Source organism: Glandiceps talaboti, chromosome 1, assembly GCF_964340395.1.
Source record: "Glandiceps talaboti chromosome 1, keGlaTala1.1, whole genome shotgun sequence".
Classification (NCBI taxonomy): domain Eukaryota; kingdom Metazoa; phylum Hemichordata; class Enteropneusta; family Spengelidae; genus Glandiceps; species Glandiceps talaboti.
In genome coordinates, this window is record NC_135549.1 from 8,598,138 (window position 1) to 8,610,578 (window position 12,441).

At 36.0% G+C, this 12,441-nt stretch overlaps 1 protein-coding gene across 1 annotated transcript; it reads left to right on the plus strand.

The window, feature by feature from the left end:
* Positions 1–9,384: 9,384 nt before the first annotated feature.
* On the plus strand, positions 9,385–11,208 carry LOC144442603 (uncharacterized). Its single transcript, XM_078132018.1, has 6 exons — positions 9,385–9,405; positions 9,447–9,579; positions 9,857–10,044; positions 10,382–10,517; positions 10,681–10,868; positions 11,197–11,208. The coding sequence occupies exons 1-6, from the start codon at positions 9,385–9,387 to the stop codon at positions 11,206–11,208; spliced, it is 678 nt and encodes a 225-aa protein (XP_077988144.1).
* The last annotated feature ends 1,233 nt before the right edge of the window (positions 11,209–12,441 follow it).

A 12,441-nucleotide genomic window follows, 5' to 3' on the forward strand; every position in this document is an offset into this window, starting at 1 on the left:
AGTGTTGTGAAAACTATTCCTGGATATTTTCAATGCAGACGGTCACATTACATATTTTTATTGGAATATATTATATTTTAATGAAATATCTCTCTTCTTGTAATGTCATCAAATTTATGAAACTGTTATATGAAGACTTTATCAAACACTTACTGAAATCGAAAAGAAAAGTGGGTGGTCGCTGAGTTTGTTTTCTTGATCTGTCTAAAGAATTTTGGGTCGTGGTCTCATGCTAACGGACACGAATGTTATGTAAAATCCATCACCCTCACCTCAATTTCTTTTGCTCTCTCAGTCCTACCACACGTGGCGCTCTACTATGACAACCGTGATGAATAAATAGAATCTACGTTCATACGATCGTTAACAACCAGTTTCGCCTCTATGATCAAGGGTGGTAGTCGTAACATACAAATGTCCAGTATAAATACTTTCACTATCTTCGTTAGGTACTGAAGAAATTGCTTTCCGTCACCTTACTTCAGTTTGATTCACTTTTCTTTGTCTTTTCTCTTCTCGATTTATTTTAAAGTGACCACTGTTTTTACCATGACATATTGATTAGTAAATTGTAAAACCACTGTGCAAAAGGGTACTTATCGTCGACAAACGAAGTTACCTTGTGATTCTGTGTAAATAATATTACTTGTAGTTTTCATCCTCAGAGGGTGCCGTCAATGACAGGCGAAAACAAAATAGATTATAATTCTTTTCATCTGACATATTCTAAGTCTTTTTTAATGCTTGCAACGGTGAAACCTGACATATTCGCTATGTACTGTTCAAAGTACTACTTCGAATTCATTAAGAGGGAGGCTTCGGTGGTATGTCTGTCCAAAAAAAAGACTTAAGTGCATTCTAAACAATGCTAGAATAAAAACTTGATGTTCAACAAAGCAGATTGCAGTCTTCGTCTGTATCGGGTTACATCATATGCAAACATAAAGGCCTTGGTTTTCAGTTCAATGATTGGACAACAATACTCAATCATGGGACGTACATGGTGACATACATACATACATACATACATACATACATACATACATACATACATACACACACACACACACACACACACACACACATACATACATACATACATACATACATACATACATACATACATACATACATACAGACATACATACATACATACATACATACATACATACATACATACATACATACATACATACATACATACATACATACATACATACAAACAAACAAACAAACAAATAAACAAACAAACAAATTACATGCCCTCTGTACTGCAATATGTACTACGTTATTGGATGCACTGTCGTCGAAATAATGTTGTTTCCTTCAGAACTATTTTATTTTTGAATCAAGACTATTTTCTGGGTGTGTTTGTTTGTAATTAACGCACTCACTGAGATCAATTGGGTTTTTGTACATTGGGTAATGAGACTTTTAGTTTTACCTCAATGCGTCGTTTAAAACGTTTCATCTATTCGTCACAGTTTTATCCGTAACGGGAAAAAACGATTATCATTGTGGTGGCAAAAAGTAGCAGGGATGTCTCTTTGTTTGCACAAATTTAGTCGCAACCCAACCATTTCATATACATTTACCATGACAAACGGTCATGAGAGGTTAAAGTCTATTGTATACTACGCATGTTTTCTTTGACTTTCCCGCTGTAAGTATGTCATTATCGATTTTACCACAACGCTGGAACTATACAAAAAAGGCAAACACTCGTCCTACATGCATCACTGATATGACTGACGTAGTAGTTTATTAGGCAATACAACAGAACAGGTGCGGCCACTTGTTAATTTACATACATCACGTTCCAGATCCCATGACGATACGGTGACTGGATTGTTAAATGTTACGCCAGAATTTAGCTACAGTGTAGCATACTAGAGAAACTCCTACATACTGAAGACGAACCATGCCGGATTAATTTCTAGTTTGTGGATGGTAATTAAGGGGAATATTTGGCTAAGATCACATATATACTTCTAGCTGTACATACATGGTAACCAACGCTGATCGCAATGGTACATTTACTGAATACAACAAGAATCGTCACATTCGTTATTTTCCTTCTTTGGTGCCAAAGCGCTTTATCAGTGGGTAAGTGGTAACTGTTGATTATCAAATATACCAATATAATGTTTAAATATTTGATTGACAAATAGTACATGTACCATTTTTCCTTGACCAATGACCCGAACTTTTACAATATGTCGTACACACACTGCGTAACTAATTCAGTAATTCGCCACTGATACTGAATGAATACTGTTTATTACTGAAACAAATACAAACAAAATGTATACCATCAATGACAGTAAAACGTTATTGATGAATTTGTTAAAAGTATCAATTTTGTGATTTCAGAACACAAGTACTAGCAGAGCAATTTAATTGTGGCAATAAAGTAAATGTTGTAGTTTCAAATACGCATGACGTCATCACCTCTGACATTTTATATGATAACGTATACTACGGAGGAAAGCTTTAATTCCCTGAATGATAATATCCACAGTGTATTTAACATGCACACTAGTACTACCTGAAAGGATTTAAAGTTGAATAAATAACCCGATCACTCGTTAATGTGTTCGTCTGCATTTATGTGTAACAGCATTTGGTGGTAAAAAGACACATAGAATTTCAAATCATTGCAATCATGTTAGGATAGTATTATTATTATATCTAAGTCTAAAACCATTACACCATTAATATGAACAACGTCAAGTTCAGAAACGATATAATAACCGACATCTATGGGAGAAATTGAAAAATAAGTCGTCCGCACGTACATGTACATATTAATTGTTACACGGCGGCTAAAACATGGTTTGCACCATTATGGTATACGTATGACGAGTGGCCTTTGATCAAAGTCCCACCACTTGATGCAATTGTATCGTCTTAAGGAATTGAAATTTCATGAACTCTTTAATGGCACAAGAGTAGCAAAGCTGAGATATAGTCCCTTGGTGACCAGTCTACCACTGTGACAGTGTTTCAAAGGCATCAGCTTCACATGAGCTACTCAACCTCAGCAATACATACAGCAGCCGTTCTTTTCATTGAAAGGTCAGACAGGCATATGCTTAAACCATCATGCTAGTTACAAATGTCTGATAAAAGGTATACAGTGTTTAACATTATAAGAAATTACTTATCTAAGCTATAAATAAGAACATAAGTATAAATGTGACATAAAAGTGTCGCCTGTTAAATGTTCTGTTGGTATAATGAACCTTTCATTTGCAATTCGTATCAACCTAGCTCTTTAGTATAAAAGTATAACAATAAGGACTTCACTACGATACTGTCAATATACATAATTATGGTATTGATAGTTCATCTTTTTTGGCATATTAAATATTTCTGTTAAATTAAATAAGCTATGGTGTGGCATTTTGAAATGCCAAGTAAAAGCAGCTATTATGCACATCAGATCGGATTCGATGGCTCGACAGTTGTGAAATATTCACTTTGTTGCACAGTTGGCTTTAATATAGCTGTGACATTTTAATTGAAACCACACCATTGGCATGTAAGCTGTCGCACTTTATAATGTGATAATCTCCACAGAACACATAGTAGACGGATTTAAATTTTCGAAAGGTATAAAAAAAACTGTTTGTAGTACTATGACTTCAAGGTTGTTATAGCTATTTGAATGGAGACAGATTCAGTTTAAAAGGAAAGTTAACAAATAAATACACACACACATACACACACACACACATACATACATACATACATACATACATACATACATACATACATACATACATACAAATGTACATACATACATACATACATACATACATACATACACACACACACACACACACACGTACGTGTACGTACGTACATACATACATACATACATACATACATACATACATACATACATACATACATACATACATACATACATACATAAAATACACATATACATACATACATACATACATACATACATACATACATACATACATACATACATACATACATACATACATACATACATACATAAAATACACATATATTACAAATTGTCAAAATTGCTTCATTGTTGTAAATATTCGTTGACCTTGCAAATGTGTTTCCTTGCAAGGTCACTGCACGCTGTGTTTATACATATTCAAATTAACGTCGAGCAAATAAATACACACGAGCTTCTTATAATTGTTACTACAGAATTTCGATTGGAGTAACCATTCACCTCAGTGAGATAGGAGTTTAAATACACAGTCATCGTAGTCGGGTGACGTCTTATTTACAGGACAGTCACAATTCAAAACTGTGACGTTTTATAAAGTCATCGCTACATTACATAAATGTAAAAGGATGAAGTAACTTATATGACTAGTTATGTGACCGTTAAAAATGTTTTGAAATAAAGTAAAAGAATTGTTTGGTTGTATTCACATGCCAAGCCAAGCATCAAATTGTTCCGTCTTGCAATATTATTCCCCCACCCCAACTTATTATATCTTTCATAATATTTTCTAATCTATAGTTATTATAATAAACATGTACTTGCTATACTCGCAAGCTGCACTGAAGTATAACAGGTCACATCGTTTTTATCACAAAAGAGTAATTACTTTAGTCTACGTTGTACAGAAAGCAGATCTCTCAAGCACAATAAAGTGAATGGTACCTTAGGGCTGTGTTTGGCTATCAAATAGAAAATTGAGGTCAACAAGCCACTTCTTGCAATAACTTATTTGGAATTGCTTTACCCCCATTGTCCTTCTGTCAAGAAGTCTTTTAATCTCCAATGGTCCACAGTAAAATGTGTTGTTGTGTTGTTGTCTGAGGTTGTTGCCATGTCTACCCGAAATGACATTCCACGGTGTTTGTTAGTAAGCTTATCTGTCGGCGTTGTGTCAACACAATTTGTCTACGCTGTTTAGAGATCATTAATATAATATTGTGTTCTTATATAACGCTTTCCCACACCGTTCTCAAAGCGCTTTACAATTATTACCCCTGGCTCGGATCAGAACGGCACATCGGCCCTTTAGTCTTCCTCGACTCCCCGGGGAGCATACAATCCATTGCAGCCATTTCAGCGCATAGGATTAAAGCCTTCACATTGCAACCTACATCCTACCAGGTCCCCAATTATACAGCTGGGTTGACTGAGGCACAGTCGTGGTTCAAATCTTGCCCAAGGACAGAAACAAACAGCAGGGAGCGACAGCGCTCGAACGTGCAACCTGTAGATTCCAAGCCGGTCACGATAACCATTCACCCATCATGACTCCATCATTACAGGGTAACAAATACGAGGCTGGTTTTTTATCTTAGCTGCATTTTGTAATGCTTTAAGTGACCCTCGAAGAGGTCTGATGTAAACTAGGGTAAGGCATTCTGGGAAAAAAACGGTTAGGAGCCCCTTTACTATTAAACCTTGCACATTCTAAACATCTAAACCCGATCTGCTCCCACCCTTAAAAGTTCTGAGAGCCTATTCGTGCTATCACGATTTGGTAACCAACGTTAACGTTAAACGTGTCAACGATTTTGAATCAAACTTTGCCGACAGCACCTTGCCAGATTGATAGTCAGCCGAGCATCGATATCAACGTTTAGGTTTTACAAAAAGTAGCACTTTAATAATTTACAATCTGTTTCGTTTTTTTCTATAAATTCAACAGATTGCTCACTATCCTATCCTGGAAGTCCTTATCACATTGCTGAAAACAGTGCTCTATATACCCATGTAGTAGGACTGTCAGATTTCACATTCTCGTTTCCTGAAACAGCAAGTGCTACACCTTATGAAATCACTTCTGTCACGACAACTCTATTTGCGATAGATACTTCCAGTGGAGTGGTATGTACGTTCATCCTCAGACCAGTACAGTGTTCAATAGTGGTCTGAGGTTCATGGTTCACCTCTTGCAAAGGTTTTAATAATACTATTACTACCCGTTATGTACTGATTTTCATTATGTCATTACAAAGGAAACAATATCACAAATTAAGTACTTTTTCAAAAATACAATATTATTGGACATTGGGCACTGGATATGTAAAGCCGACATAATGGCCCCACTGTATGGAATAAAGCCTAAACAATACGTACGTTCTTGTATTTATCGTTAAAAACACAGACAACCGATGTGATTATTTCTATATTGTTTTCTAAGCAATGACAGCGAACTACTTATAAAGTTTTCCTGTCTGTTATACTGCCAATTAAATTGAAATGATTTGTTTTAACAACTCATACGTTTACAAATCATGAAAAGTCATTTGACAAATAAACATGACTCGACGTTGATCATGATGATAATACCACTTTTCATTTCAGATCTACATTGATTCCAACCTTGATTATGAAACAGATGGCGGTGCTGCAATTCTCATAGATGTAACTTGTCACCAAATCACTGGAAATGATGCTGTTTCGACCATTGCTATTGTTATCGATGACGTCATTGAATGTAAGGGTACACTGACCTTTTATTCTACTTAACTATAACCCGCCGTTTATCATTCACGTATGGCTTAACTGACCTTCTTTGTGTCTACAGTAAAGTTTGAAATCATCACCCTAGATTATTACAAACGATACTGATATTATAAGACATGGTGATTGTGATGAAGCTTTTGTATTCTCAATCTTCATCAATGTCTTGTTTCAGCTATAAATCTCTTTCATCTAATTTATTTCCAGTGGCTTTTCCTGTATTTCAGTATCTAAAACTCAATATACTACTGGATCTTACTGAAATGATAACTTAAACAAGTTGTCTAATATGTATTCATACTTCACACTTATAATTGTATCTCAGCATGCACCATTGCATGGTCAGGCACACCTTTCCAGATAACGGAAAACTCTCCAACTTCAACGGTGATTATAAGCACAACAGACTTCACGGCAATCTTTCCTGAAGACAAAAGTATCATTGCATATAGTATCACCAACGTCGGTCCTGGTCCTGCAAATCTTTTTTCCATAGATAGTAGTACAGGAAAGGTAGGTTTGATTCCAACGTAAGCAACTTAAAGTAAGCTAGATTAGTTGTAAAGTTGACGTAGTAAACAAGACAAATGAGCGATAGTGTACCGTGTGATTTACATCCATTCTACTGTGTTTTATGTTATTTGAAAACAATCCTGGAGTAAGCTATGTGCAATACATATAGATGTCTATGCATGACACTGACTGTTTCTCCTAACACACGACGAACAAGTCTAATTCCATCAGATGCTAGCACAACAGTTACGTTTGTATTAACGTTTTACAAGGTATTGTACCTGATACAGCAATACATTTCCATTCCTTCATCATCTTTTGTAATTATGATTTCAGATTTCAGTCGGCAGCCAAGTACCTGACTATGAGAATGACGTGTTGAGTCAAACCATTACAGTGCAGTGTTTCCAATTATCAGGCAATGGTCAAATCCAACAAGATGTGGTTGTAGAAATAGTAAACCAAGATGAACGTAAGTGCGCCTAAAAGATATTATTTCTCATGGGTCAATTCCATTAAAACAGAAACAAAAGTACAGTGTTTTACGTTTCTTTATATCCCCATTAATGTCTTCAACAATATTGCAGTATGTAAACAAACAACTATGATTATTGTCGTATATTCCTTTCCTCCAGCATGTACCTTGAGCCTGGCTAACACTCCCTACTCCGTGGTTGAGAACACTGCCTCAAATACTGACATCTATCCACTAGCTGACGTCACTGAATCATTCCCAGAGGGGGAAGCAACTCCTAAATTTGTGATTGTCAGTGTCTTACCAGGACCTTCACAATTATTTGATATTGATGGAACCTCTGGCGTGGTAAGCTATAACTCGCTTTTTTGGACTACTAGGGAAATAATAGAAACAAGCCAATTATATTCAGTTTCCTTTATATGCAGTCGACCTTGAATGTTTGCTACCTAGTTTGTCTTTTATGTTTTCTAAATCTCTTGAATATGAACTTATCGTCATAAATGTGACCACAGAGCTCTTTGCCTATGCTTCAACTAGGTCAATTGGGGGGTTTCCTTTCAAAAGCTATACCAACAACAAACATTCAAATTGTTGTTTAATGAATAAGGATTTGTGAATCGATTTATTGGTTAAAAAAGGCTCAATGTCTGCTTTCTTACGTCTTCGTTGAAGTGTCACTCTTAACATTTAATGATTATTATTTATAGCTCAAAGTTGGTAGTACTCTTCCTGACTTCGAACTTCACACAGCAAGTCAGTCTGTGGAAATTCAATGTAAGCAAAATTCAGGCATTGACGCTACACTTCCTGTCGCAGTCACCATCACAGACCAAGCTGAATGTAAGTAGAAGGCAATTCTTATCTGTCTTTAGAAATGTTCTGATAAGCCTCCTTCAACTCGTGGCACTTGGCGTGTATCATGCCTGAATGATCATGTAGAAAACATAAAGACTTCTTTCAAAACATGGAAAACGTTTCCTATAAGTTAATAAGTCAATTTGATTTCTTTCGTAAATGCTATTTCTGGTCTCTTTGAGGAATTATATATATTTCTAAGCTTCAAACACCACCATTTTTGAGCATTCTAATGCCATTCAAATGTAAAAAGTCACTTTTGTGCGACTTTCCATTTTTGACAAATTTCACATCAGGAACAGTTATTCATATTGGAAACATGTTAACGATATCAAAGGATATTTCACAGTTTCTGCATGACAACTGGACAAAACTATATAAATGAAGTATGTATTCGTCGCCAGGCTATTCCAGTCAAACAATCTTAATACTAACATTATAAACTTGTTTGTTAGATGTAGAGGGCGTCCTCACATTTTGTATAGTACTTATCAGATTGTGTGGTCAATCTAAAGCTAGTTACATAGTAGCGTATATCCAATTGTTTGATGTATCCCTCCCTTCCACGTCACAGTGTATTTTACTTTACCGTTTATATGGAGTGTGTTTTCCAAAATCAATTACTCATTCTCCCTATATCTATTTCGCAAATTCACCAGATTGTTCTGTAGCATATACCGGCAGTCCTTTCCACATTAGCGAGAATACTGCTGTATCTACCAACATCGTAGAAGCAACCGATTTCACAGCCTCATTTCCGGAAACAGCATCCAGTGCAGCTTATGAAATCACTTCAGTCACAACACTGTTTGCAATTGATTCTTCAACTGGAGTGGTATGTACCTGCACTTCCACAATGCGCAGATTATACCATTGAATGTATATGGTTTAAAGCTATAACTACATACATTGTTGGAATTATTCCTTTAACAGATACGACTTTGCTTTAAAAGTATAAATACAATTTCATCGACATTTGAAGAACTAAAACAAAAACATACTTTTATTGTGAACGAAAAGGCTAAAATGAATAGTCCTCAATTCAGAATAGTCAATGAAAGCTGAAATGAAACCAGTCAGATTAGACGTTAACGGTAACAATACGTTTCATTTCAGATCTACATTCATTCCAATCTTGATTATGAAACAGATGGAGGTGCTGCCATTTCCGTAGATGTAACTTGTCATCAAACCAGTGGAAATGATGTTGTTTCTTCCATTGATATTGTTATCGATGACGTCATTGAGCGTAAGTGTGCACAGTCTGTTTAGCTATAGAATGACAACTCCAAGCCATCCTTCATAATTCGCAAACTCTCTCTGAACTCACAGTGATCATGTCTGCTGTCGATGGTTTATTGGTACAGAAAGTCTTTCTAGTCTTTCTACTAGCAACGTTTCCTTTGCAATACTCACGATTGAAACACCAAAGATTCTGTACGTTTTAGCCGTCATCATTTAGTCTCTACCGAACTCTTTCTTTAACATATGTATCATGATACTTTACCCATATCATTTCGTCTCAGCATGCACCATTGCATGGTCAGGCACACCTTTCCAGATAACGGAAAACTCTCCAACTTCAACGGTGATTATAAGCACGACAGACTTCACGGCAACCTTCCCTGAGGGCAAAAGTGTCATTGCATATAGTATCACCAACGTCGGTCCTGGTCCTGCAAATCTTTTTTCCATAGATAGTAGTACAGGAAGGGTAGGTTTGATTCCAACTTAAGCAACTTAAAGTACCCTAGATTCGTTGTATATTTGACGTAGTAAGCAAGACAAATGAGCGATAGTGTACCGGGTGATTTACATCCATTCTACTGTGTTTTATGTTATTTGAAAACAATCCTGGAGTAAGCTATGTGCAATACATATAGATGTCTATGCATGACACTGACTGTTTCTCCTAACACACGACGAACAGGTCTAATTCCATCAGGTGCTAGCACAACAGTTACGTTTGTATTAACGTTTTACAAGGTATTGTACCTGATACAGCAATACATTTCCATTCCTTCATCATCTTTTTGTAATTATCATTTCAGATTTCAGTCGGCAGCCAAGTACCTGACTATGAGAATGACGTGTTGAGTCAAACCATTACAGTGCAGTGTTTCCAATTATCAGGCAATGGTCAAATCCAACAAGATGTGGTTGTAGAAATAGTAAACCAAGATGAACGTAAGTGCGCCTAAAGGATATTATTTCTTATATCTCAATTCCACTATAACAGATACAAACGTACAGTGTTTTACGTTTCTTAATATCTCCATTAATGTCTTCAACAATATAACAGTATGTAAACAAACAACTATGATTATTGTCGTATATTCCTTTCCTCCAGCATGTACCTTGAGCCTGGCTAACACTCCCTACTCCGTGGTTGAAAACACTGCCTCAAATACTGACATCTACCCACTAGCTGACGTCACTGAATCATTCCCAGAGGGGGAAGCAACTCCTAAATTTGTGATTGTCAGTGTCTTACCAGGACCTTCACAATTATTTGATATTGATGGAACCTCTGGCGTGGTAAGTTATAACTTGCTTTTTTGGACTATTAGGGGAATGATAGAAAGAAGCTGATTATATTCAGTTTCCCTTTATATGCAGTCGACCTTGAATGTTTGCTACCTAGTTTGTCTTTTATGTTTTCTAATTGTCTTGAATATGAACTTATCATCATAAATGTGACGACAGAGCTCTTTGCCTATGCTTCAACTAGGTCAATTGGAGGGTTTCCTTTCAAAAATTATACCAACAACAAACATTCAAGTTGTTGGTTAATTAGTAAGTATTTGTGAATCGATTTATTGGTTAGAAAACGTTCAATGTCTGATTTCTTACGTCTTTGTTGAAGTGTCACTCTTAACATTTAATGATTATTGTTTACAGCTCAAAGTTGGTAGTACTCTTCCTGACTTCGAACTACACACAGCAAGTCAGTCTGTGGAAATTCAATGTAAACAAAATTCAGGCATTGACGCTGCACTTACATTCGCAGTCACCATCACAGACCAAGCTGAATGTAAGTGGATAGCAATTCTTATCTGTCTTTTACAAATTTCCTGATAAGCCTCCTTCTGAGCATTTCTGAGCACTGTAATACCATTCAAATGTAAAAATCACTTTTGTACGATTTTCCGTTTTTGACAAATATCATATCAGGAACAGTTATTCATATTCTAAACATGTTGACGATATCAAAGGATACTTCATATTTTCTACGTCACAACTTGTCAAAACTATATAAATGAAGAACGTATTCGTCGCCAGGCTATTACAGTCAAACAATCTTAATACTAACATTATATCCTTTTTTAGATGTATAAGGAGTCCTCACATTGTGTATAGTACTTATCAGATTATGTGGTGATTTCAAACCTAGTTGCATAGTAGCGTTTATGCAATTGTTTGATGTATTCCTCTTTCCACGTCACAGTGTATTTGACTTTACCGTTCCTGTGGAGTGTGTTTTCCAAAATCAATCACTCATTCTCCCTATATCTATTTCGCAAATTCACCAGATTGTTCTGTAACATATACCGGCAGCCCTTTCCACATTAGCGAGAATACTGCTGTATCTACCAACATCGTAGAAGCAACCGATTTCACAGCCTCATTTCCGGAAACAGCATCCAGTGCAGCTTATGAAATCACTTCAGTCACAACACTGTTTGCAATTGATTCTTCTACTGGAGTGGTATGTACCTGCACTTCCACAATGCATAGATTACACCATTGAATGTATACAGTTTGAAGCTATCACTACATACATTGTTGGAATTATTCATTTTACAGATACGACTTTCCTTTAAAAGTATAAATACAATTTCATCGACATTTGAAAAACTGAAACAAAAACATACTTTTGTTGTGAACGAAAAGGCTAAAATGAATAGTCCTCAATTCAGAATAGTCAATGAAAGCTGAAATGAAACCAGACAGATTAGACGTTAACGGTAACAATACGTTTCATTTCAGATCTACATTCATTCCAATCTTGATTATGAAACAGATGGAGGTGCTGCCATTTCCGTAGATGTAACTTGTCATCAAACCAGTGGAAATGATGTTGTTTCTTCCATTGATATTGTTATCGATG

Coding starts and splice junctions, on each gene's coding strand:
- LOC144442603 (XM_078132018.1), top strand. CDS start 9,385: ATGAAAGCTGAAATGAAACCA. Junction 9,406..9,446: donor TGAAAGCTGAAATGAAACCA/GTCAGATTAGAC, acceptor GTTTCATTTCAG/ATCTACATTCATTCCAATCT. Junction 9,580..9,856: donor TATCGATGACGTCATTGAGC/GTAAGTGTGCAC, acceptor ATTTCGTCTCAG/CATGCACCATTGCATGGTCA.